General features: G+C 54.7%; 9 protein-coding genes across 9 annotated transcripts; 3 read left to right on the top strand and 6 right to left on the bottom strand.

Annotated features, from left to right (window-relative positions):
- The first annotated feature begins 1,025 nt into the window (after nucleotides 1-1,025).
- Nucleotides 1,026-2,375, top strand: SETTUDRAFT_162024 (uncharacterized protein). Its single transcript, XM_008022362.1, has 3 exons — nucleotides 1,026-1,465; nucleotides 1,522-1,838; nucleotides 1,894-2,375. The coding sequence occupies exons 1-3, from the start codon at nucleotides 1,408-1,410 to the stop codon at nucleotides 1,957-1,959; spliced, it is 441 nt and encodes a 146-aa protein (XP_008020553.1). The 5' UTR covers nucleotides 1,026-1,407; the 3' UTR covers nucleotides 1,960-2,375.
- Nucleotides 2,376-5,140: 2,765 nt separating this feature from the next.
- On the bottom strand, nucleotides 5,141-7,841 carry SETTUDRAFT_49510 (uncharacterized protein; the record flags this gene model as incomplete). The annotated part of the gene is given in 4 exon segments (XM_008022126.1): nucleotides 5,141-5,386; nucleotides 5,440-6,240; nucleotides 6,794-6,825; nucleotides 6,842-7,841. Coding segments are annotated over 4 exon segments (2,079 nt in total), but the record flags the coding sequence as incomplete, so codon positions are not given.
- Nucleotides 7,842-7,953: 112 nt separating this feature from the next.
- SETTUDRAFT_162021 (uncharacterized protein) lies at nucleotides 7,954-8,833 on the bottom strand. Its single transcript, XM_008022361.1, has 3 exons — nucleotides 8,735-8,833; nucleotides 8,442-8,678; nucleotides 7,954-8,392 (listed from the first exon to the last, which is right to left on the bottom strand). The coding sequence occupies exons 1-3, from the start codon at nucleotides 8,816-8,818 to the stop codon at nucleotides 8,006-8,008; spliced, it is 708 nt and encodes a 235-aa protein (XP_008020552.1). The 5' UTR covers nucleotides 8,819-8,833; the 3' UTR covers nucleotides 7,954-8,005.
- Nucleotides 8,834-9,037: 204 nt separating this feature from the next.
- SETTUDRAFT_170231 (uncharacterized protein) lies at nucleotides 9,038-11,464 on the top strand (the record flags this gene model as incomplete). Its single annotated transcript, XM_008022360.1, has 3 exons — nucleotides 9,038-9,830; nucleotides 9,881-9,971; nucleotides 10,018-11,464. Exons 1-3 carry the CDS (start codon nucleotides 9,062-9,064, stop codon nucleotides 11,462-11,464), a joined length of 2,307 nt encoding a protein of 768 aa, XP_008020551.1. The 5' UTR covers nucleotides 9,038-9,061.
- A 295-nt stretch (nucleotides 11,465-11,759) lies between these two features.
- Nucleotides 11,760-12,740, bottom strand: SETTUDRAFT_112873 (uncharacterized protein; the record flags this gene model as incomplete). The annotated part of the gene is made up of 1 exon (XM_008022359.1): nucleotides 11,760-12,740. A coding segment is annotated over exon 1 (909 nt), but the record flags the coding sequence as incomplete, so codon positions are not given.
- A 1,161-nt stretch (nucleotides 12,741-13,901) lies between these two features.
- On the bottom strand, nucleotides 13,902-15,773 carry SETTUDRAFT_170230 (uncharacterized protein). The gene is made up of 2 exons (XM_008022358.1): nucleotides 15,393-15,773; nucleotides 13,902-15,339 (listed from the first exon to the last, which is right to left on the bottom strand). Exons 1-2 carry the CDS (start codon nucleotides 15,674-15,676, stop codon nucleotides 14,034-14,036), a joined length of 1,590 nt encoding a protein of 529 aa, XP_008020549.1. The 5' UTR covers nucleotides 15,677-15,773; the 3' UTR covers nucleotides 13,902-14,033.
- A 727-nt stretch (nucleotides 15,774-16,500) lies between these two features.
- On the bottom strand, nucleotides 16,501-17,955 carry SETTUDRAFT_162018 (uncharacterized protein). The gene is made up of 4 exons (XM_008022357.1): nucleotides 17,788-17,955; nucleotides 17,672-17,736; nucleotides 17,579-17,613; nucleotides 16,501-17,522 (listed from the first exon to the last, which is right to left on the bottom strand). The coding sequence occupies exons 1-4, from the start codon at nucleotides 17,845-17,847 to the stop codon at nucleotides 16,681-16,683; spliced, it is 1,002 nt and encodes a 333-aa protein (XP_008020548.1). The 5' UTR covers nucleotides 17,848-17,955; the 3' UTR covers nucleotides 16,501-16,680.
- Nucleotides 17,956-18,193: 238 nt separating this feature from the next.
- On the bottom strand, nucleotides 18,194-22,091 carry SETTUDRAFT_162017 (uncharacterized protein). Its single transcript, XM_008022356.1, has one exon. The coding sequence runs from the start codon at nucleotides 21,894-21,896 to the stop codon at nucleotides 18,399-18,401; it is 3,498 nt and encodes a 1,165-aa protein (XP_008020547.1). The 5' UTR covers nucleotides 21,897-22,091; the 3' UTR covers nucleotides 18,194-18,398.
- Nucleotides 22,092-23,171: 1,080 nt separating this feature from the next.
- Nucleotides 23,172-24,023, top strand: SETTUDRAFT_86169 (uncharacterized protein; the record flags this gene model as incomplete). The annotated part of the gene is made up of 2 exons (XM_008022257.1): nucleotides 23,172-23,409; nucleotides 23,458-24,023. The coding sequence occupies 2 exons, from the start codon at nucleotides 23,172-23,174 to the stop codon at nucleotides 24,021-24,023; spliced, it is 804 nt and encodes a 267-aa protein (XP_008020448.1).
- Between the last annotated feature and the right edge of the window lie 653 nt (nucleotides 24,024-24,676).

Raw genomic sequence — 24,676 nt, 5'->3', positions numbered from 1 at the left:
GCGTCGGCCCTGATGCTCAGGCACGCCCATCAAACAACATCATACGACGACGTTTACCTCAGAAGCTTGTCGCCGGCTTCAATGCCATTGTCCCGGGGGCGGCTGAGCTCGACACAAACAAAGTGGTACGACACTCGTTCAGTATCAGTTCGCAGCAGCAGCCAAGAGCAGGGGAACCGGGCGGTCGGAGGGTTGCTGGGGCACGCAGGGCCAGCGATCGCGGCTGGCGAGCAGAACAATGGGCTGATGTTGTTTTCCACGGGCGCGGAGGGATCACGCGCAGAGCAGTGGACGACGTTGGACGTGGATGGTGTTTTGCAGGAGCCTGTGCGGGTGCGTGTGGATGCGTGTGTGTGCCTGTGTTGGCGATGGATGCACGTACTTGTACTACTAGCAAGTCGTGAGTAAATAGTGGCAGCACCGCGACTATACTCGGCAGGCGCGAACGAGCGCTGTCACTGTGGCTCATGCTCGCCTGCGTCGTGGCTGCCCTTCTCTCTACCACCACCACCTCCACCTCTCACCATTGCTACCACCACCTCCTTCTCCCCCTCCTTCTCACCTCCCCTCTTTCTCACCTCCCTCCCGTCACAAATGCCATACAGCCCTCATGCCGTTGGGCTTGGCTCCGAGTGCACCGGCGGCCTGCACACCGCTTCCACAATGACGCCCAGCACTCACTAACCCACGGATGCTCGCTATCCACGCCCCGCCATTGCCATTGCCATCGACGGCGCGGGCAACGGGCACGCTGCCCCAAAGCACCGCCCATGGCATACGCATGCGCGCTCGGTGGCTGCAGCCGCTGCTGGTCCATCTCGCGCAGCCAGCCAATAGCCGCCGCTGCGCCCGTGGTGCGCTACCACGAGAGAGCGGGTCAAGCGGCTACACCAGGTCACCACCAGCCCTAGACTCCCCCCCAGCACCGCCCAGCCTGCACGTGCCGGGGTTGCAATGGCGCATAATTGTCTTTACATTTGGCGTCGACCTCCCGCTGTCGCTCCCGGTATACTGACACACCTCACGTCGCGAAGCTCAACGGCAACACCACGCTGCCTGAACACCTAACACGCCTGAGACTCGCCTACGCCTCAGCCATCGATAACACTTGGGCTCTATCTCTCCACTCTGCCCATCACCGCCTGTCCCCTTCCAGGAGCCTTGCCTGTTTCGGCCCACCGAGAAGCGCCGCCGCCACTGCCCCCGTTAGCTATAACAAAACGTGCCCGGCCACCTCCACCCAGACTTGATGCTCTGCTGTCATCGAGGCTACTGGTAGTCGAGGGGACATTTTCCGCTTACTTTCTTTCTCTACACCTTCCTTTTATTTTTATTTTACTCGCTTTCCTTTCTTAAACGACCGCGGGCTCGGTACTGCTCGTATCCCTTCTTTATAATTCCTGCACAATGGGCAAGTTAATCAAGAACCACTGGGCTCGTCTCATCGTCCTCACAGCCGCTGCTTGTAAGTTGCATTCCACCCCCCGACTGCACACGGCGAGTTGCTCACATGACTCCCAGACCAAATAACCGCCGGTTTCCACTGCTTCTTCTGGCCCAAGATCTTCTGGGATTTCCTCACCAAGAACCTCGATGGCGCCGTCAAGCCCGTTCCCGTCCTGCAAGTTCTCAACGTTATCCTCGGCGTAGTCGGTGTCGCCTGGGAATGGCCATTGCCTCTGCTCGCCGGCAGCGGTCTGCATCGCTCCATTGAAGCACGCCTCATCATGTATCCGCTCAGTGCGCTGTGTGCACTTCTCATTTACCAGGGCACAAACGCCGGCCTCTACTACATTGTCGGCATGATGGTGTACTTTTGGGCTTACAGTGAAGGCGAGGTACGATCTGCGCGACTCTCCAACATACTTGAGCACTATACTAACACCACTCCAGGTTGTCTGCCCAGAACCTTGGACTCTGCCCAAGCGCGGCGCGAGCGCCCGCAAAGCAGGCGTTTAGTTTCTTCCACTCGTCATAATCACAAAACACCTTTCGCTTCACGCCCTCGATTCCAAACTATACCCAGCGGCCCGAATTTTTCTCATGTACGACGTCCATGTAGACGTTTTTGTACGGCTCTCCTTTTCCTCTGACTCACCCTCTCCCACCTTATTTCTCTGGCAGGCATCTCCCCGGTTTTAGCGATTGGAAGCGGTTGGCATTGTCCAACATGATTGATTTGAGCATCCCTCTATCGAAAGAATTGTTTATCAAGCATGTACATCTATCTATCTTATGATACTACTACCCATCAACAAGAACGAGAACGAAGAACGCAACGAAAAAGAGAAACGAAACGAACGTCCACGTTTCTCAAAACAGGAGCTGGCGAGAAACTTCAAACGTCTCTTTTTCTCTCTTTCTGATGTTTTTTTCTTCTTCATAATTTGGTTACCTCTTCAGAACTAACATTTGCCGCCATCACCAACACCGACACACAAACAGACATGAGATCAGTCATCTTTTTTCCCGAAAGCGCAATCAAAAAAAAACCCCCGCCGAAAGGACAAAAAGAAAAAAAGACTACATAACCATTTCCCTTCTTCCCGAGGCCTCTTCCCTGTTCCGCTTAACACATGTATCGAAAAATTATTAGCCTGACGCCTCTCACGTTTCGCACTTGTCTAACCACCTCCCGCACCACGACCCATCCATCCACCCGCCCATGCTAACATAGGAAAGCCCCCCCCCCACTCCCCCACTATTTCAGAATTCCTCACATTGTAAGCCACGATTTTTTTCAAGGAAAAAAAAGCCACATACCAACACCCACTTTTTTTTCTAACGCTCGGCAGTCAGTTGAATGATACAGTATGGTATGGAATGATATTTCATCTGCCGACAGTCCTCGATACAGAATAGAGATGAGAAGTAGAGATGGAAATACTTACATGGTCAAACAAATCAATATTCTTCACGTCCATGTGTTCTGACATGATTCCCAACATCCCATGTAAGTAAAATACCTTCCTCGCGTGTTTAAAAGAAAGGGTTAATCTAGTTAGAACAAAATGCCCGTACCTGTGCCTGTGCCTGTACCTGCGTCTTTACCCGTCCGTACCTGCGCCTCTCTGTCCGTGCTCTCTGCCCATGCTGTTCCTTTGCTTGCTACACTCCACGCCTCAACCCCATGTCTGTCCTTTCCCGCTGATTCTGTTCCCTATTTTAGCTCCATTTTTTTTTCCTTTCTCTATCCCTTGCCTTGATTCGTGGTTTTGTTCTTCTTCCCGCTATTCTCCCCCTTATTTATGCCCTGTTGCGCGTTTTTTTGTCTCTTCTTCTTCTAAATTCTCTCAAGAAAGAGGAAAAAAAAGAAAAAAGAAAGGATTCCGGGTAGGTCAGTAGGGTAAGTAGTGGAAACGTGGGGGCCTGGGGCTGTGTGTGTACGTGTGTACGTACTTGTACATGTTATCTGTGTGTGGATTATGTGTTTACGTGGACGTGTACGTATGTATCTATCTACTAAGTAATGCATTTTTTTTTCGTCCCGCTATTTTGGTTTGATTTCCCATTGTCCTGCTCATTTTGGCTGGGTGCGTAGGTTGGGGTTTTTCACTCCAAGTAGCTGGGATTAGGGTGCTTTACCTACTTGCAAGTGGTACGTTATGTTGATATACATGAGGCTTGCGGGTAGCGGGTGGTGTTAGGTTCGGGGGGTTTTTTTTGTGGCTTCAGCATGAGGAGGGGTTGGGGTAATGGCGTGCATGTGCATGTGAGTGTATGTATGTGTGTGTCTGATGCTTGGCTTGGTTTGGTTTAGTTTGCGTGGCAGCTTGGGTAGGTTAGCAGCCACTAGGATGTGTGTGCAATGCTGGTAGGCAGTCCCTGCTTAACATGCGTGAGCAATCATGCAGGGGCGAGAAAGCATGGAGGCAGAGAAAACAGACGAATGAGACGGACGAGATGGACAAGAGCGCCAGAATTCACTATCAGATTAGGCACTTACTTGATCAGGAACGGCAGTGAAGATATTTAAGATTTTTGACTAGACACCACAATGAGGACGGCATCCTCAACGCAAATAACGAGTACCATACGTGCCTTTAATTTCACAAATAGCTCAGCCTGCGCGTCTCGCCTGTTTTAACACCTAGACTCCTGGAATAGGGTGATACTACGAATAGAACTTGCAGTATGATTAGGAAAACGTAGTTAGAGATAGAGCTGAACAGATGTAAGAGGCCTCCGGCCTTGGCTCGATGAGAAACTCATATACTGGGTGACGGGGTTTAAACGCGATTAGACTTATGTTGCTGGCACCTGAAGAGGTTCACGTGACGGTACTGGACGTACCCACGCTAAGTATGGGGGCAATGGGGCAACCCTACACTACTATGTATAACTATTTTGAGTCTCTTTGTTGGGTATATTAGCAATTATAAACTTTTATCACACTACAGTTCTTTCATCTAACTTAAAGAGTCTATAGTTTTTTTTTATCTTTTTACGCAAAAAGGGGGAATTCAGTATCACTTCTAATAATAATCCATCAACAAAGTCAAACAGGGCTCCTATCACCCCGCCAGCTTCACAAATACAAGTCCCAATTAATATGTAGCGTCGCGAGATAGTTAGGCTTCTCAAACGAATAACGTCTAGGACGGTCGAATTTGCCGTGAACAAGGACAGAACAGAAATGTGAGGCTGAGATGAAGCAGGTACCTTATATTACTCTGTGCGTGTAGAAGCGACGTTTGTAATGGCTAGAGGAAGAGATTAGGGATGATAATGGTAAAAGTTGCAAATGTTCCACTAATGCACAAACTAGTCAACCTCTTGTGGTACCGATATGACACCGAGCCAGCCTCTCTTTGTCCCTCCTGGTCTTGTCCCGTCCCTTCTATATCACGCAGGATTGTAAGCTGCCGCTTGCGCAACAGCGCCGTAGCACTATGTAGTGACTTGTATACCTTTTTAGGGATATCTATGAAACTATAATTATAACTTGTAGTTATCAGATATCTACTACCGACACCCTATATATCTAAACATAGCAATAACGACATGCCCGCTCGCTCCACAACACCGTACTTTATTTCGTCCTTTTTCTCAATGCAACAAGAAAAGCTCATTGTCTGATATCCCCACACATTGAAAAAAAATTCATCGTAACCACCACTTCGGAAATCAATAATTATTGCTCAGCAGGACCCTCGATCAGAATCTTGATTCCCTTCCCGCCCTTGACATCGGCAAATGCGTTTTCCGCATCGTCAAACTTGACTTTGCCGGTAATCAGTTCCTTGACGGAGATACGGCCGCTCGACACGAGGTCAATGGCTGTCTGGTAGTCGCCGGGGCCGTAGCGGAAAGAGCCCTTGAGGTTGAGTTCCTTGGTGCACATGGCTACGATGGGGAAGGTGATGTCAGGTTTGCCCATGCCACCCTAGATGAAAATTAGCAATGTGATGATTTTGGACACGAGGGAAAAAGACGGACCTGGACATATGTTCCGCCCATGCGGAGAGCGTGGATGGCGGTTTGGATGCAGGGCTCTGCGCCCGAGGCATCGATGATGACGTCGGCACCAGAGCCCAATTCGCACTCCTTGATAAGGTTTGCAGCGTTTTCCTGGGCGCTTACCCTCTGGCTCTTGAAGCTGGAGTTTGCGGCGTACTTGAGGGCAAAGTTCATGCGCTCGTCGTTGATGTCGACGGTGACAATCTTCTTTGCGCCGTAGGCCTTTGCCACGGCACAGCACAGCAGACCAACAGGGCCAGCGCCGAATACGACGACAGAGTCGCCAGGCTTGATGGATGCTTGCCTCGTAATGTGCACAGCGACGGCCGTCGGCTCAATCAGCGCACCCTCTTCCATGGACATGTTCTCGGGCAGCTTGTAGCAGTAGTCCTCTGGCAGTGTGTAGTATCGTGCGAGGGTACCGTCGTATGGAGGTGTTGCGGCAAAAGCCATGTCAGGGCAGAGATTGTACTTGCCCTCCTTGCAGCGCACGCAACGGCGGCAGGGCACACCAGGCTCCATGGCGACCTCATCGCCAACCTTGAGAGTCTTCACCTTGTCGCCAACCTTGTGTACAATACCCGCAGACTCGTGACCGAGCACCATTGGCTTCTCCACTACAAAGTGGCCGATGCGGCCTTCAACCCAGTAGTGTACGTCTGAGCCGCAGATACCAGTCCATCGTGGCCGGACAATGACATCGTATGGAGATGGGAGTTCTGGAATTGGCCGGTCTTCGTAGATGACTTTGTTAGGGGCCTGAAGAACGAAAGATGGGTTCTAGTAAAACGTAAGCCATGTGTTGTTGCACTGACGGCGGCGGATTGGGACATGGCATCGTGCATGGAGGGGTTATGGTGGGGCAGTGCGCTGTACCTTTTGAGTAGCGGTTTGTGAGGCCATTGTGATGATTGTGCAGAAAACAGATACAGTTCAAGGTGTTGCTTTGGTCCAGTATCTATGAAAGAAGAAAGTGGAAGAGTAATCTGACAAAACTCACGCGCAAGTGAGTCGCTATGTAATGACGATGCAAAGTGTGGACCCCCAGCTGTAGCTTTGCGGGAAGCTATCCCGCCGCGGTTAGGGAACGTGGCTGCCCACCAACAGCCAGAGTCTGGAAGCTTAAATTATCCGACTAATTAACCGGCGCGTGCATCGCTCTTCTTGGAAAGCTCGGTTTGGACAACTCGGCGTTGCTCCGAGGGACAAGTCGCCATCCAGGGCCGTCAGTATGCGAATGACCAGACAAAATCGCAAGTGCCTGGTCCGTGGGATCCCGGCCAAGGAGCCTTGACCTATCGTGACCGCATTTTCAAAGGATAATGTGCGCAACTTTAGCCAAGGCCATGTGAGCTAGCATCTGAACTTTGCCTTGCCCAACACGCCCACCAACAGGTCACAAGCGCACCTTCGTTTTGGTCGTCGCCCGCTCCAGACGCTCCCCAGTCATCGTACCCGTTCTCTTCACCTTCTTCCAGCATCTGCAGTCCGATCTCGATCATTCGTCGGCGGAAGTCCTTGATTTGAGGCAGATATGCATCCCTGTACGGAAACTCTACAATGACTTTGGCATGGCTGGCCGGGGAAAGCCAGGCTGCAATGGTGTCAACCAGCATGCGTGGATGATCTGGAGAGTAAAGCGAGTCGGCAGCTAGAACCACGGGAAATTTTGCGGGAATAGCTTCATGGTCGTCTTCGAGCGGCTCACAGACATGGGGCTCGGTCCAGTCGAGCATGGCGGCGCGAGCCTTTCCACCGTTCTCACTGATCACATTGTGATTCTGGCGTACGTTGTGCGCAAGGTTCGGACAGATACTGGGCAGGTCGGTCAAGAGGACGTGTGCACCCAGGCCGGCCATGGCGAGCCCGACTAGGCCAGTGCCCGAACCAAGTTCAAGAACTTGCAGTCTCTCCTGCGTGTCTGTAGGAACCAGGCTGAATGAACTGAGACGTTTCGCGAGGAGGTAAGACGCTGCCCAGGTTTTCAGACCCAGATCGTCGCCAGTCAAAGTCGGCTCGTGGATGCTGAGTTCGAAGGCGTTGGCAGATGTAGGAATGCGAAAAGAGCGCGACATTGCGCCCATGGCAGACCGTCCAGATCGTTCGCTGAGCCTTGCACTGGCTTGGTCCCAAATCTGCTCCTTCAATTCCTCGTCTTGTATCCACCTCAAATCGCTACTGATGATGCTCGTGAGGTAGCGCGTGACCCCTTCTGGGTTGACCGCGACGGCTGGCGCTGGCCCGTGTTTCTGCTTTGATTTTTCAATCGCCTCCCATGACGGCGGAGCGGTGGTGAGAAGTGTCAGAGTATCGAGGAGCGCCTCGGCAGACGGCTTGGTGTATATCTGGGGAAGGTCGAGGACTGCACAGAGACTTAGCACCACGTCATGCGAAGGCTAGGCGCGCAATCCGTACCATGTAGCATGGTCATTGTTGAATTGACTATGGCGGAGGCGCGGTCACAACTATTGGCGAGCGGGGCGCGGTACTCACAAAAGTCCAGCGGGCCCGTGCGAAGCTAGAGCTCATGGTACCACCCAGTGCTTCAAGCCTTCTTCAGCGTGCTCTTGAACCCATAATATGCCTGGTCCATGTCGAACTGGAACTCGCGCACCTGCTCGTCGTCCAGTTTCTCGGATGCGCGCATTTGATTCAGCGTAATCAGCCACTGCACAATCTTGCCCTTGCTCTCAAAGTCGACATCAGTCACCTTGTTAACCGCCTGTATGATCTCCACAAGCAGCGGGTGCAGTGTGTCCTTCTCCACCAGCCCGATCTTGATGGCGTCGAGCAGCGTGATAAACGTCTCGGTCGCATTCACCACGAGCGTTGCGTCGGCAAAGTCGCCTTGCTGTGCTGGTCTCGACGGTCCCTGTTCGACTGTGGCGGGTATGCCGACGCGCAACCGTTCAACGGCCCTGGGGCACTCCATCTGGTATGCGGTCAGCCTGCAACAGGTGCCCGCGCGCGGCCATACATACATGCCACTCCCTAGCGAACTGGTTCAGGTCGCCAAATGCGCGTGCGACCGTCTCGTTGGCCAGGTTCGACTTGTACTGCTTCATCAAGCGGCTGCATGTCTCGGTGTAGTCGGCTTCGGCAATCGAGTCTTTCAGGTAGGCTTTCTCGACGGCATCGAGGGTGATGATGATGCTGTAGATCTCGGCGAGCGAGTCGTTGAGGTCGCGCTCGGCATTGGTTGTCGATAGCTTGGCTTCCTATACGGCCAGTCAGTGATGGGCGCATCATCGGGTGGGACCGCGGCGCGTCATACCTCGTCGAGGTTGATGGTCGCGGCGAGATTGGAGCGCGGGATGTAGGGCGTCGGCGCATAGGCGAGCGGTCTGGTGGTGTACATGACGACGGTTTCGGCCGTGATGGGCGTGGTGAACGGCTGCGAGCTTCACGGCCAGCCTGTCTTGGTGGTGCGGTGCCTGCTGCCTGTCCAAGCACGAGCATCCATGGCGTGGGGAAGCGCTAGTGGTTGCAGGGTCCTTAGCGCTGGGAACTTTTTCGAGCGCCCAAGTTTTTCAACCACCAGCTGCACGTCTGGCCAACACCACCGTCCCTGCCACGGAAATTCCCCCCCAGTATCGCCGAGATGCCCGTGTCAAAGGCGACCAAGAAGTTCCAAAAGGACAAGCTCGGCGACGCCATCAAGCGCCGCAAGGATGTCGCCAAGATCAAGCAGAGGAAGCAGATGGAGGCCAAGAAGAAGGAGCGCAAGGCCAGAGACAATGCGCGCGCCGACGACGTCGAGGAAGAGGCCGCCAAGAAGTCAAAGGCCAACGGGGCAAAGGACGACAAGCTGGCCGACATGTCCATGGACCAATTCTTCCAGGGCGGCTTCCAGATACCAGAGATGAGCAAGAAGAAGACCAAGCCCAAGACGGGCAAGCGGAAACGCACGCCCGTCGACGAGGATGCCTCAGAGGGCTCCGACGAGGAAATGGCAGAGGCGCCTGGCGCCTCCGACGACTCTGGATCCGAGAGCGACTCGGGCGACGACATTGATGCCCACAAGGAACAGCTTGCCGGCCTGGCGGAGAAGGACCCCGAGTTCTACAAATATCTCAAGGAGAACGACGCTGAGCTGCTCGACTTTGCCGAAGATGCCGACCTGGCCGAGATTGATGCTCTCTCCGCCAGTGAAGACGAGGCCACACCGCGAAAGAAGCACAAGGCCGACGAGGCAGAGGGCACCGGCAACGAGCTCACAGTCAAGACTGTTCAGAAATGGAAAGCATCGATGGAATCCAAGCACTCTCTGCGCGCAATGAAGGAGGTTGTCCTTGCATTCCGCTCTGCAGCACACATGAACGACGAGGATGGCGGAAAGTCGTACAAGTACTCGATAACGGACCCAGATGGTATGTTGCTTCCGCTATCCTGGAGAAATCTTGATGCTAACAGCACGCAGTATACCACTTGGTTCAGGTAACAACTCTCCAGCTGGTTCCCAAGGTTCTTCAGCACCACTTGCCGGTCAAGGAGAGTGCTGGCGGCAAAGTGTAAGTCATCCACCACCCCGTTTCAGCAAATCACTAACAATCACAGTCGCGTGCCTACCGATACAAAGAAGTTCCGCACCCTCACGCCACTACTCAAGTCGCATACCGTCTCAATGCACCATCTGCTTGAGAACTTGGCCGATGCGAAAACATTAAAAATGACTCTCGACTCATTGGCAAATCTCCTCCCATACATTCTCTCGTTCAAGAAGATTATTCGCGAGGTCACACGCTCTGTCGCCGCTGCATGGGCCGACAGTGCAAACAACGACGGCACCCGAGTGTCGGCCTTTCTCGTTTTGCGACGGCTGGTCGTCATTGCGGACCCAAGTATCCGCGAGGCAGTCTTGAAGCAAACATACCAAGGCCTGGTCAAGGGCGCAAGAAACACCACAGTCCACAACGTGCAGGGCATCAACCTTATGAAGAACACGGCATCTGAACTCTGGGGCATCGACCCAACAGTAGGCTACACAACAGGCTTTGGCTTCATCCGCCAGCTTGCGATCCATCTCCGCACAAGTATCACGAACAAGACAAAGGACTCTTACAAGACAGTATACAACTGGCAGTACATTCACTCGCTAGACTTTTGGTCTCGTGTCGTCTCGATGCACTGCGAGTCTCTCCGGGAAGCAGAGGCTGGAAAGCCATCGCCGCTACGACCACTCATCTACCCCATTGTCCAAGTCACGCTCGGAGCCATGCGCCTCATCCCGACATCGCAATACTTCCCTCTCCGCTTCCAACTTGTGCGGTCGCTCCTCCGTATCGCCTCAGCAACATCGACATACATTCCACTCGCGCCCGCCCTAGTCGAGGTTCTGAACTCTGCAGAAATGAAGAAGCCCCCCAAGCCCAGCACTTTGAAAGCGCTCGATTTCAACGTCAGCATCCGCGCAACCAAGGCTTATCTACGGACACGCGTCTATCAAGATGGCATCGGCGAGCAAGTAGCTGAACTCCTTTCCGAGTTCTTCGTCCTCTGGACCAAGAACATTGCTTTTCCCGAACTCGCGCTCCCCGTTATCGTCATGCTCAAGCGCTGGGTAAAGGCCATGACCAAGAAGAGCAGCGGAAACAAGAACAACAAAGTCTCTTCTCTGCTTGGCCTCCTTGTCCAGAAGCTCGAGGCAAACTCGCGCTGGGTCGAGGAGAAGCGCAACAAGGTTGAGTTTGCGCCTAACAACCGTGCGGGTGTTGAGGGCTTCCTGAAGGATGTGGAATGGGACAAGAGTCCTCTGGGCGCTTTTGTAGCAGGCCAGAGAAAGAGCAGAGAGCAGAAGCAGAAGATGCTGGAGGATGCGCGCAAGACGGAGGATAAGAAGAGGAAAGAGGCGGAGAAGGCGGAGCAGAGGAATGGAGAGGTGTTTGAGGATGAGAGTGAGGATGAAGAGGAAGAGGACGAGGAAGATGTTGATATTGAGGGCTTGAGTGATGAGGATGTTGACATGGACGATGATGAAGAGGAAGAGGAAGAGAGTGACGAGTAGAAAGACTGTGCGTTTCAGAGTGTATTTTATTTGGCGTGTGCTGGCAACGTAAGAAACGGGTATCTATATCAATACACTGTACAGTGAATTGGAAGTATCTGCAATTGGATAGATTGTAGTTTCTTTTATACATCTCGGTGTTCTTCATTTCATGGCTCGTGGTATCCTCCTCTGCCAACCACTTTCAATCCTCCATTTACACTTCAACGTCCCTGTCTACCTGCTAGACATACCACTACCACTACCACTACCACTACCACTACCACTCACATCCACCAGCCTACCACGCCCCCTTCTCCCTCAACCGCTCATACTCCTGCACCTCCCACACCGTCGGCCTCGTCGCCTTGCCCTCACACCGAATCGCATCCTGGCCTGCGCACCGCTCCAGCCGAAACCGATAACTCGCCGTCTCCGCATCCAGCACCTCGTACCGCGTAACGACATACAGCCCATCATAGCGCAGGCCGCGGTGCGGGCGAAACCTATTCTGGGGGCCCAGCTGCGCCGAGCGAATGACGCGGATGGGATTGCCCAGGGCGCGCGAGGCAAGCAGTGCTCTGGTGTTGTCTGTGGGTGTCGACGAGGCAGATTTGGTGCCGCTGTACTGCACCACGTCGCCGGCATCGATGTCGTCGTATGCAGCACCGGCAGACAGCACGACGGAATACGCACCCTCGATCTTGTCGCCGAAAATGCCGCCCTGAGAGCTCCCGTGGGCGCCGTCGCGCACCGCGCACAGCTGCGTCGGCCACCACTGCCCCGCCACCAGCGCCCCGTGTCCGTGGTACCGCGCGTTGACGGGGAACTTGGAGCGGTACTCGCCGCAGATGCTGTCGCTGGTGCGATTGTGCGCTTTCCGCGTTACAATGCCGCGCAGCAGGTCCTGCGTGAGGTCGCCCTTGTGCCACCGCAGGTACAGCTGGTAGGCGTCGGCCTTGAGGTCTGGCGGGAATTCCGCGTCCTTGTGAAAGATGCGCGGGAGTCCGACAGCCGGGGATAGCATGTTGGCTTTTCGCAGTATGTGCGGGGTCACGACCAGAGTGATTTCGGCTTTGTGGACGGCATCTCGCAGTTTGTCCCATAGCGCGGGGAGGTGCGACGAGGGCTTGCTGATGAGTGCTTGCTCGCAGTGGATTATGAATGCTTTGAGCGAGTCTAGCGCTGTGAGGGCTGCCGGTCGCTTTCGGTTGAGGGCCTTCATGGCGAGGCTGTCGAGGGAGATGGAGGTGTACCATTCTGGGAGCTTGGGGTGCACAGGGTACCGCTCTGTTTCGTGCTGGGATGTGAGGAACTTGCTGAGCGGTAGCGTATCTGTATCTGTGCGATTGATGTCGTTTGGAGATGTAGTTGTGTTTGTGGTGCGGAACTGTGGTGCAGTGTTGATTGGAGTTGGTTTCGTCTTCTTTGCAATCTGCTTCGCCTCCATCTGCATCCTCACCTTCTTCTCATTCTTCTTCTTCGCGCGGATACCAGACTCTGCCGTCGTTCCTTTCTGCTTGGTGATCTCTGTTGCTTGAATGCCGTCTTTCTGCGTCGCTGTACTCGCTGGATCTCGCTCACTGCTTGATACCGGTGCGACCTTTGCCTGTGCCGCTGTGCTCGATAGTCGCAATCCATGCATCTTCCTCACGTCCTTCATCTTCGCTGCCAGCACAAGCATATTTCCCTGATGCTGCTGACTACCGGACTCGGCCATGGCCTTTGCCTCTCGCAGCCTCGCTGCAAACGCTTCTTGCGGATTGACACCGGATACATCTACCGCATGCCTCGCCGCATTCAGCATCCATTCCGGCGGCCTCAGCGGCATCGCCTCGTTCTGGTCACTTGAGCGCGCCGCCATGCCGTTGGGTTTGAGTTGTTGTGAAGCCGGAGTTCATGTGATAAGGGGGGCAGATTGTCTGTGTTTGTCTCTGCGGCTACTTGCGCTAATGCATGGAGTCTATGTGATGAACAGACTGCAAACGCGCCGTGCGGGGTCTTTTCCTATAAGTAGTGAAAAAGGCAGAGAATGAGAGATGTGGACATGGGAAAAGTAACACGTCGGGGAATGTTTGTTATTTGCCACCCTCCAGATGGCAGTGCGCGCTTCCAACTCGGTATGCAGGTCGTCGCCAGAATCACAAGTAAAGGCTCACGTCGACGCGAAATTGCAAAAAAAAAGCTACTTGTACACACGGCGGCACGGCACATATACATCTCGTGTGAGTGGGAATTCCTACTTCACACGTTACAGCAGAGGTGCGTTACCATGGTTCAGTGTGGAACAAGCACAGCACACCAATCAAGAGTGCGGATAATGAGAAGCCTAGACTAGGCAGCGATGCTCAGCATGTGGCAAGTATCTCAGGACATCACTTTTGATAGAGGGGTTTAATAGCGTCTCTTTTACTTGCTATAACACATCACGAGTTGATGATAGATAACAGTAAACCTTGTCCATACATCTATCAATATACCGTGGGAATCTCATCTAGAATCATATACAAGCACCAAAAAACAAGAATCCCGCTATATCCAGCGCCATCGCAAGATCGTATGAAAGAAAAAAAAACCACCTGTCCTCAAATTACAGCTTGCCACTCCCATTCCCCCCGACAACCTGGCCCAGCGCCTCGCCCTCCACGATCGCATCCGCCGGCCCCTTACCCTCACTTCCCACCCTCTCCGTCGGCGCCCCCACTAACCTCTTACCCTGCACACGCTCGGCATCCTCGGGATCGAGGCCTGTTTCCAGATCGGTGCTGAGATTGACCCATCCACGTACACTATCCTTTGCGTGGCTAAGAATAGCAGTGTCATTTGTAGTCTCACCCGCACCAGCCTCAAGCTCCATATCCTCGGCACTGGTGTTGGCTACGCGGATCCCGTTTTCACGCAGGACCTGCAGTATGGCACGAGTGTTTAGTCTAAGCACTCTCTCCGGCTCCTTGGCGCCAAAGACTTTTGTCGTGAGCCAGGGGAACAAGACGCCAAAGTCGCTTTGGGAGAGATGGGCCGAGGAAATGGGGTAGAACATGTGTGGGCCGGGTTGGGCTGGGTATTGTGATTTAGCGGCTGAGGGCTTCGCCAGGATGCGTTTTGTCTCGAGGAAGTTGGAGCTCCATTTGTAGAAGCCCTCCGAGGCGATGGCTAGTAGGTTCTTGCCGCCGCTTGGCGAGTCGTAACACGGCATGGGCTGGGTCCTAAGCCATGCTGTGTCTGGGCTTTGGATCGGCAGTGTCCAGAGGTCGAGCAGGGTAACAGATGTAGTGGGCGTGATTTGGCGTACGATGCTTGAATCTTCAGATGGAGTGTACAGGGGCTTGTACTCTGAAATCGGTCTTTGAGGCCGGTGGTAAATCGACTTGACAAACTGGATCGTGGTACATGCGCCAAAGGAGTGACCGCCGAAGCTGAGAGCGCCGGGCTCATGGACATGGAGTAAATCCCGGAACATGCTCAAGACGTTCCTTTCCTTGGGCTGGTCCTGCGCAACATTCTTCAGCTGCCTCCCCTCGTCAACCTTCAATATCGCATCGTGGATCATGCCCAGTTCCCACAGCCGTATCCGCAATTGCTCGTCTCTTGCTTGGTACGTCTCCGTACTAGCCTTGTGGTCAATCGCCCTGTACGCCACCCGCTTCATTTTTTCTTTTTCTTCCGGTGTGTGGTGGATAGATAGAGGCGCACTACCGTCGCGATGATCGGCGGCCACAACCACCACCCCGTGACTTGCGAGCGAGCCACAAATATGTGAATACGCATTCCTGGTGCCGCCGAGGCCATGAGAAAATACCATGACGGGCCATCGATCAGACTTTGGCGGTGGCGCAAGGAGCTCGGCATGGTGGTGTACAGGCATGGAAATAAAATACAGCAACTGGGGCATTAATCTGCGCTTGCATTAGCTTTGCTTTTTCCAACCCAACACACGGCTCATACGTACGAAAACACTCCAGCAAACGCGCTGCTGGCACCCAGGAACTTTGCGTACGAGCTGATATATTCCCTCTGCGGGCTCGGAAGCCACCTCACAGCCTTCTCATTGCTGTCCTGCTTGCACGGGTAAAACAAGCGGAACGCGACCGTGGGTAGATCCGCAGGAGGCGCATTCGCACTCGGGCTGTCCAGGTCGCTGGAGGGTATCTCGACGTCTATAGAGCCGACCTGGTACGGGCCGGTATGCTGTGGGAAAGCCGGCGTGGGATTCAACCGATTGAGCCAGGTCATGTTGGCGGGGGCAAGGGGCGTGGCAGTTCGAATGGGTATGCGCGCAGGGAGAGCGCGAGCGAGAGACGTAACGGCTCGTGAGAACGACAGTGTGATTAGTATGTCAGGTAGAGGGCTGTAGCCGTAAATCTCGTATTACAATAGATAGAGAGAAGAAGAGAGAAACAGGAGTCGTGGAGAATAAAAGCGCGAAAAGCTGCAACAAGAGTAGGTAAGCCACACACGATACGGGGACCAGATCAGTGACGCAAAAATAATTGCTCCCATGCGACGTATGTACCAACTAAACATTTGCCGCGCTACTGCCAGGAACATGGCTCCGAGGCACGCGACCAATGCCCGCAAGCCTGGCCAGTGAGACGTGTGCTGTGGCAAAAGGCCGTCGAGCAGCCATGCCGAGGTTTCGGACGCGTTCCGGCGGACATGGCCGTTTCCGTTGTTCTGGCCTCTAGCAGGCCTCCATGGCCAGTGGGGAGGCGAAAAGGGGGAGAGCAGAAGGGAAGAGTTTTTTCTTCTCTCTCTTTGCCATGCACTGTCAGCATCGCAATCGGCGAAATTGCATCGTATGAAGTTGTGTGTGGTAGCGTGGCGTGTGGAAATGCTTTGGCATGCATGCATTGGTCGGTGTATGACGACATTCCCGTCGACATCGAGCCGCACCCGCACCGCACTTGGCGAAACCCGCCAGCCTGGGAACAAGGCCTGACATGTGATGATGGCCACGTGCAAGCCATGATGAGTGCTCTGCGGATGTGAATATCGCCAAATCCATGCCTTATTATATCATGCCCGTGCAGTGTCTACGAGGAGAAAGAAAAAAAAAGAAGAAGAAAAAAAGAACCACACATGCTGTGTCTGCCGTGTAACGAGAGCTCCTCCTCCTACTACTAACTGCAAGAAACACGCCGGACTCTAAACTTCAATCAAACACACAACGAAATATCTAGATCCATCAGATGCCATGGCCGTCGTACCCTGTAGTCTTGTGTGTTTCTCGGCCCTCATTAACAACATCCTCTTTTGCGCCTGCTCCCCCCGAGCCTAAACACTTCTTCCCACTCACCCAGGCCGCCAGGTTTCTTCCCTCTCCGGCGATATCTAACGCCATCGTCGCCAAACCCACTCTTGACACTCCCGCCACCATCGTCCCAGCCCAAATCGCCATACTGTATACCGCTCGCGGGATCGTCGGGGTCGATCTCGCCCAGCTCAATCTTGGCCAAGATCATCCTCGCCAGCCTGTTGAACAGCTCGTCCACATTCTCTCCATTGAGAGCAGACACTTCTACAGCAACCGGTATTCCATTCTGGCCCGCCCATCGCGACGCCGTCTCGGTCGGGACCTCGCGGCCCTCCGGGGCTATCGTGTACGAAGCATGGAGATTTGCGTTGAGACTGGCTCGACTAGAGTGTGACGACGGTGTCGGCGGCGGCAGTCCACTCTCTGAACTCGGTGTACTCCCATAACTGGCATACCCCCCGCCACCGCTTGCGCCATGACTGCCAGCCACGCCCACAGGCTCCCCCTCGTTCTCCACATCGCTCTTGTTCCCTGCAAGTATAATGGTCAGGTCTGGTCCAGCCAGCGCCCGTGCATCGTTGAGAAACGTCTGCAATTGCTCGAAGCTCCGCCAACTGCTCACGTCATAGACCAGTATTGCGCCCGCGGCCCCGCGATAGTAGGAGCGCGACACGGAGCGGAAGCGCTCTGTACCGGCCGTATCCCAGAGCTGCAGCTTCATTCGTTTTCGCGATGCCGACGACGAGGGAGAGCGGCGGCGGTCGGCAATGTGGACGATTTTGGACGAGAATTCTACACCGATAGTCTGGCTCGACAGCACGCGCCCTGGAGTACGTGGTTAGCCAGCGGGCATGCTACAGGGAAAAACCAGGCTCGGATACACTCAGACTTGACAAAGCGATGCAGGAGGCATGATCTATACGGCTTGGTTACTCGGTGTTTGCAAGTGCCTCCTCGCCTCATGGCCAACTTACTTGCCCGCACCACTGGGACCCAGCAGTATCACCTTGGCTAGGTAGTCATACATGCTCCCCAGCTCCTGTCACAGTTCAGGAAGGCTCTGCACCGCTCGCTCCACGACCATACCTACTTGTAAAGGCGGCTCACTGCTCCGCGTCGAGGCGTTGGACACGGCACGATTCCTCCCCATGTTGACGGGCGGGCTGCGTAGCGGGCGTCGCAGGCTTTGTAGGCGAAAAAAGTGGCAGAGATCACCGTCGCATACGTGTCGCAAGCACTCCCGGATCGTGAGGAGAAAAAGAGTCTGCGCCAGCCAAAGATAGCGCAAGTGCCGCCGTGTTGTGCTGTACGTCTTGGCTTATCTTTGTGACCAATTGGTGGACCCTGACCGCGGTTCGCGATGTCAATCACGCGCGCACATGAATGACCCCACTGCCCTCCGCTAGCAGCGCACGGCTGGTCCAAACTCCGTCCTCCCGCTTACTTCTGCTATGACAAAACCGTCGCCTTCACCAGCAAGCCCTCGTTGGCACATGGTTTGCGAAATATGCATATACAAAGACTGCTACTGCACTAGGACAAGTCGACGGCTATGTACAAAAGTCAAGACATCTACCAACAATGCGCGAACAAGGAAATAATAAAAAACCAGTGGTATCCTGAATGCTTCTCCAGCAAACACAGCAACAGTCGCTGTCTCGACTCCGTCTATCCAACACCACCCAAATGCGCCCGCCCACCTCAATGCTCTCCCATGTCCCTCAGGAGCATGTAGCTAGCCTCTTCCTTCTTTCTCCTCCTAGCCGCCCATGCATCACTGATCCACTCCTTCACGAAGCTAAACACACCCTTGCGACCTTGCCTCTCCATCTCCAGGTCCTTTTCGTCAATCGGAGCGTTGGGGTCCAGGACGCTCACCTTCATCCAGCTAGGCCGGTTCCAGAACTTGAGGTGCAAAGAGCTGGCAACCACACTAACAGACGAGCATGCCATTGCCGCGCCAGCCGCCATGGGGTGCAGCGACAGGCCCCAAGGAAGGAAAAAGCCCATGGCAAACGGAAGACCAACAAAATTGTACATGCAAGCCCAGGCAAGGTTGAGTTTAATGCGGAAGAAGATTGCGCGGCTGAGGACAAGGGACGCGGGAATAGCCAGCAGGTCCGTGTGCGTCATGAGCACAATCGAGGCAGCCTCCATAGCTACGTCTGTACCGGTAGAAAGGGCAATACCAATATCCGCAGCAGCGAGGGCGGGAGAATCGTTGATGCCGTCGCCAACCATGGCAATGACCACTCCACGAGACTGGAGGTCTTCCACAATAGCTTTCTTGTCGCCGGGCGTAGACGAGGCATGGACATCGGCAGGGTCGATCCCGACCGCGGCTGCGACAACCAGGGCAGAGGCAGAGGTATCGCCAGTGACAATCGATGACTTGATGCCCATGCGAGACAGTGCGAGCACACATGCGCGAGCCGAGGGCTTGATGGTGTCCGACAGGCTGAGGGTACCCGTGTATGTCTTGCCAATAGCCGTGTGAATCGTCGTAGTACCAGCCGATTGTGATCGACCGCCTCGGGGGTTGGCCATGGCGGATGGCGTCAGTGGCTCTTCGACAAAATCGGGCACATTCACACCCTCCGAGGTAAGGAAGGCAGTGTTACCAATCAAAACCTTGTACCGTGTGCGCTCGCGCGACAGGGCTGCTTCGACTGTTGCCGTGATGCCCTTGCCAACGACAGCCTCAAAGTCACCAACGGAGCCATCCAGACTGTCTTCAGGTCCCAGACGGAGATGCTCCTTTGCAGAAAGAACAATAGCCTTGGCGATCGGGTGTTCAGAGCCCATCTCAGCCAGTCCGATAAGTGTCCACCAGAGATGCTTCTTGTCAGCCCTTGCCCACTCGCCCTGAATATTGGCCTGGGACACGCTCATCTGACCGACAGTAAGCGTACCAGTCTTGTCGAAGACGATGTGCTTGATTTTGGTTGCAGTCTCCAGCACAGCGCCACCCTTAACGAGAATGCCCTGCTCCGCGCCAACACCAGTACCAACCATGACAGCCGTAGGCGTGGCAAGGCCAAGAGCACATGGGCACGCAAAGACGATGACGGCAATGCAGAGCTTGACGCAGACCATGAATTTGCCGCCACTGGCGTGGTCGAGGAAGACCTTGGGAGGGTAGGGAAGGACATGGCTGAGGACCATCCATCCAACGAAAGTGGCGAGACCGAGAGTGATGATGATTGGAACAAAGTATCCGGCAACTTTATCAGCCAGTCTTTGGATGGGAGCACGGCTGGTTTGAGCCTCCTGAACCAGACGCACGATCTGACTGAGCTGCGTATCGCGACCGGCTCGAGTGACGACAAATTCCAGACGGCCGTTGCCATTGACAGTTCCAGCCATGACCAGAGAGCCTTTCTTTTTCAGAATGGGCATAGCTTCTCCCGTGACCATGCTCTCGTTGAGGTACGACTCTCCACGCGTCACCGTGCCGTCAGCAGGGAGCTTGTCGCCAGGACGAAGGATAACCACGTCACCGACTTCAATGAGTTCTGTAGGAATGGACCGTTCTTCAGCAGCATTTCCATCCACCGATGGGCGTTCCAGCTTCTCTTCGTCGGCATCCCAGTCTTCAGCGGCCTTGGCAGCGGCGATAGGGTCGGCGTAGATGGTGGTCATCGACGGAGCCAGCGACATGAGGTTAGACAGCGCCTTGGAAGTCTGACCCTTGGCGCTGTTCTCAAGGTAACGACCCAGACTGATAAAGGTGATCAACATGGTACTAGTGTCGAACAGTGTTGTTGGCTTGCTGTGGGGAGGAATCAGGAGCGATATCAGCATGGAGAAGATGCTGAAGAAAAAGGCAGACGAGGTACCGAGCACCACGAGCACGTCCATGGTAGGTGAGCCGTGGCGCATCGACTTGTATGCAGACACGTAGAATCGCTTTCCGATACCAAATTGGACCGGGATGGTAAGAACGAGGCAGATGACGTCGCCGAGATAGAGTCCTGGAATCAGCTTAATGCCGCCAAAGTTGAGGAATGGCAAAAACATGGGAATGAACATGCTCGTCAGGAATACAGGCACAGCGAACCAAGCAGAGAATATGACGGCACGCCTCCACTCCTGGATCTCTTTTGTCTTGGCGAGGGACTCGAGCTGTGCGTCATTGTCTTCAGAGTCCGCGACAAGTGCATTGTAGCCTGCCGCTTCGACCGCCTCGACAATGGCGCGGATACCGACAAGCTGCGGCTCTCGCTGAATGGTGGCTCTCGACGTGTTGAAGTTGATTGTTGCAGATTTGATTCCAGATTGCTTTCTCAGGAGACCCTCGAGTTCCTGGGCAGCGCTGGCATTGGGGAGTCCATAGATCTTGAGCTGCACGGGTGCATTGCTCGATGCCGACTGCTGTACATTGGCATCCACAGACGAAATCACCTGGGCATCGAAGCCTCGGTCTTCGATAATCTCCACGATTTGGTCCGGGGTGAGCTTCGAAGGGTCATGCATGACGACGGCGCGATTGGCGAGTAAGCTGACGTTGAATTGGTGCACGCCATCCACATCCTTGAATCCAGCCTCGATGGCTGACGTACAGGCACCACATGTCATGCCCTCAACGGCAACAGTGGTAGTCATGGTCTTTTGCTGCTTCCGGCTCTTGCTCTTCTTGTGTGCGGGGGTCGTGGCCACGGTATCCAGTACCTCGGCGTCGAAGCCAACGTCTTCTATTGTCTCTGCCAGCTTCTCTGCAGAGATGACTGCAGGGTCGTGTTCAATCACAGCACGCTCCGAGAGAAGTGATATACTGAACGATTTGAGCCCAGCTACGTCCTTGAATGCGCCTTCGACTGCAGAAGTACATGCGCCGCAGGTCATGCCGCCTACTGATATGGTGGTGGTTGCGATGTTTCCAGCCACGTCCTCTTCTTCGTCCTCCGAGTCGCTCAGAAAATGGTCGTCTGCGCTATGCGACATTGGCAAGTCCGACGACAGCACCTCTGCGTCAAATCCTCGGTCTTCGATGATTTCCTTGATTTCATCCGTCGTAATGACATTAGGGTCATGTTGTACCACTGCCCGCTCCATTACCAGGCTTATCGACACATTTCCAACCCCTTTGACGCCCTGAAAACCAGACTCGATGGCCGAGGTGCATGCGCCGCATGTCATTCCATCAATCTTGAGTGTCATTGTCGCCATGTGCGCGGGGGCAGATGCCGGGGGAGCCATGTCGGCTCGTGGGAGTGTTCGTGGTGTCGTCTAAGTCAGGTTGTAGTAAGAAGTCGGGATTGAATACGCAGGCATTCGAGCAGGGGGGGGGCGAGCGTAGATAGTACGAGGTGGCAAGAGACGGCGGCTGACACAAGGTTTAATTGCAGCCGTATTGTCGCGCCAGGTGGCCGCGCGGAGGAGCTCGGAGGGCGGCGACGCGGGCAGGACGAGGAAGAAGGCCAGCTTCGGGTAGTTTCCGAGGGCGGGGGATTAATTAATAAGTATGGCGATTGAGCAGCGGGCAGCGACAGGCTCAGTCGTACTAGTGCTGAATAAAGTCCGGCACGGCGGGGATGACAGGCCGCAAACACCAGAGCGCACAGGCGTCGGCGTCCAAGTTTAGCAGGCGGTAGTACGGGCGGCGCCCTCGCGATGCAGGGACAGGATGTGTGGATGGATGCGTAAGCAAGGAATAAGTAGTGATAGCAAGATGTCCAGAGGTCAATATGCTTGGTGCACCTGTGACCGTCTGTTCGTCGGCCGGGTGAGGCTCTTCGCAATCAGCGCGGCTCGACGGGCCAGAGTGTTTCTGCTCGGCCGTCTGAAACGAGCGCAAGTCGATAACGCGCGCATGTGAAGCTCAGGTGCGACGAGTGGGGCCTCAGGTTCTCGTGTCATACGAGACACCTGAGGATAGGACATGCAGCTGGAAGCAACGCGCTCCACTTGCCACTTGTGGCTGGCGGGCGCTTCACACCGTCGCAGCGACCGCACATCAGCCCGTCAGCGATGCGATGTGGCCTCGACTGCGGCTCACCGTCTGGCGGGCGGTGTTGCACTGCGCGTCAGCATATACTCAGATGGATATCTTTGTCTGCGGCGTGCAGGATTCAGTGGCGTGCCCAGACTGCTAACGAAATTGCATGTCCGTGTGGCGGATTCAATATGGCTGTGTCGGCAGCCAAAAGAAACAGGCGTCGACTCAAGCGGGCTGTGTTGGATATTGCCAGGTGCAGGTGCTGGAGCGAGACGATGATTGAGGAGAAGAAGAAATGCCATTGGCGTGGGCGTGTCCTGGCTTGTCGGCAGGCGAGGAGGCTCTGGCTCTGGCTCGTGGGTGTCGAGGCTGAAGTGGGGCAGCCGACCGTTTGGCGGGGAAAGCGCGACCACGACCACGGCCGCGCCTGCCTGGAGCATCTCCAGCTTGCTCGCCTCGATCCACCAGGCCATCGACTCGCTGTCCACCAGCACGGCCAACCGAACAGCAATCCCCGCGCCCACGCTCTGCTCGCCATGGAGCAGACCAAGGCCCTCAATGCTCTCGAGCCCTTTCTCGCCCTGAGCAAGTCAGCCACGTCCCCACGAGCCGCATCTGACTTGATTGTGCAAGCCACGAGCGCGCCCAACACATACGTCTTCGCCGAGCTGCTGCAGACGCCGAATATCCAGAACCTGAGGGCTTCCGAAGAGCACGCCCCGTATCTGGCGCTGCTCGAGATCTTTGCCTGGGGGACCTGGGCCGACTACAAGGGTGCGTCTGCTGCAACACATGGAAAGCTTCCCACTGACAGTCAGCCAGCAGCACAAGCCAATCTCCCCAAACTCTCTGCCCAGCAGCACCAGAAGCTCTTGCTTCTGTCGTTGCTGCCGCTGTCGCACTCGCATGCAACCCTGACGTACAAGCACCTTATGACGGCGCTGGAGCTGCCGACGCCCCGCGCTCTCGAGGAACTCATCACCACCGCCATCTACTCGGGCCTCATCACAGCGACGCTCGACCCCGCCCATTCGCTCGTCTCGGTCACGTCGATATCGCCGCTCCGCGATCTCTCGCCCGGCTCTCTGCCTGCCCTCCAGAATACCCTGCAGTCATGGTCGCAGCGGTGCGACTCGGCACTCGCTGATCTCGAGGCGCAAGTTGCAAAGGTCAGGCAGGAGGCGGTGGACCGGGAAAAGCTGCGGAGGAAGAAGGAGCGGGGGTTTGAAGCCGCCATGCAAGCTACTGACGACAAGAACACGGGCAAGCGGAATCTCATGGGCGACGATGCTATGGACATTGACGACGAGGGTGGTAGCGGCCGAGTAACGAGGAGCAGCAAGAGGGGGGCTGGGGGATTTGGGTTTGGTAATTTGGGACGGCGGTAGGCTATGATGAAGGAGAGGATGAGTGCTAGCATCTTATACAGTGAAGATGTATGCTGGAGTATTGGAGGACATACTACGGCGCATGACGAAGAACGAGTGGCGGTGGCCCAAGACGATTGACAAGGGTTGCTTGCAGAGGGCGCAATAAATGGGCGGTTGTATGGGAAACAAGAGAGGATGTATGAGAGGGATATGCAGAGCAAGCCATGTAAAGACCTGCAAGCCCTATAAAGACCTGCAAGCCCTATAAAGACCTGCAAGCCCTATAAAGACCTGCAAAGCCACGCGCTGAACAGTCTCTATCTCTCTCTCTCTCTCAAACACACACACACACACACAACTAAAGAGACATGGCCAAGTATAACGACAGCAACGATAAATATGTCCAGACTAGAAGAAAGAAAGAAAGAAAGAAAGAAAGAAAGAAAGAAAACCGCATATATCAAAAGGGTTGAATGCTAAAATTGATCATGACAAGCTATATCACCATGTTTCTTCTCTCTCTCTCTCCCGAGCAACTTATTCACTCACTCACTCACTCACTCACTCACCCACTCACCCACCCACTCACTCCTTCATTCGTATGCATCATCAATCCCATGTTCGCAGACAGTTTTATCCCCATGGCCAAACCGGGGCGTTTGAAAAAAAAA

This window comes from Exserohilum turcica (genome assembly GCF_000359705.1).
Source record: "Exserohilum turcica Et28A unplaced genomic scaffold SETTUscaffold_1, whole genome shotgun sequence".
NCBI lineage: Eukaryota > Fungi > Ascomycota > Dothideomycetes > Pleosporales > Pleosporaceae > Exserohilum > Exserohilum turcicum.
The sequence above is the reverse complement of the archived record's forward strand: the minus strand, read 5'-3'. Positions and strand labels throughout refer to the sequence as shown.

Coding starts and splice junctions, on each gene's coding strand:
- SETTUDRAFT_162024 (XM_008022362.1), top strand. CDS start 1,408: ATGGGCAAGTTAATCAAGAACCACTGGGCTCGTCTCATCGTCCTCACA. Junction 1,466..1,521: donor CGTCCTCACAGCCGCTGCTT/GTAAGTTGCATT, acceptor CATGACTCCCAG/ACCAAATAACCGCCGGTTTC. Junction 1,839..1,893: donor GGGCTTACAGTGAAGGCGAG/GTACGATCTGCG, acceptor ACACCACTCCAG/GTTGTCTGCCCAGAACCTTG.
- SETTUDRAFT_162018 (XM_008022357.1), bottom strand. CDS start 17,847: ATGGGGAGGAATCGTGCCGTGTCCAACGCCTCGACGCGGAGCAGTGAG. Junction 17,614..17,671: donor GGTCCCAGTGGTGCGGGCAA/GTAAGTTGGCCA, acceptor CAAGCCGTATAG/ATCATGCCTCCTGCATCGCT. Junction 17,523..17,578: donor TCGCTTTGTCAAGTCTGAGT/GTATCCGAGCCT, acceptor CACGTACTCCAG/GGCGCGTGCTGTCGAGCCAG.
- SETTUDRAFT_170230 (XM_008022358.1), bottom strand. CDS start 15,676: ATGACCTGGCTCAATCGGTTGAATCCCACGCCGGCTTTCCCACAGCAT. Junction 15,340..15,392: donor GCGTTTGCTGGAGTGTTTTC/GTACGTATGAGC, acceptor ATGCAAGCGCAG/ATTAATGCCCCAGTTGCTGT.
- SETTUDRAFT_162021 (XM_008022361.1), bottom strand. CDS start 8,818: ATGTACACCACCAGACCGCTCGCCTATGCGCCGACGCCCTACATCCCG. Junction 8,679..8,734: donor CGACCATCAACCTCGACGAG/GTATGACGCGCC, acceptor CTGGCCGTATAG/GAAGCCAAGCTATCGACAAC. Junction 8,393..8,441: donor AGTTCGCTAGGGAGTGGCAT/GTATGTATGGCC, acceptor ACCGCATACCAG/ATGGAGTGCCCCAGGGCCGT.
- SETTUDRAFT_162017 (XM_008022356.1), bottom strand. CDS start 21,896: ATGGCTCCCCCGGCATCTGCCCCCGCGCACATGGCGACAATGACACTC.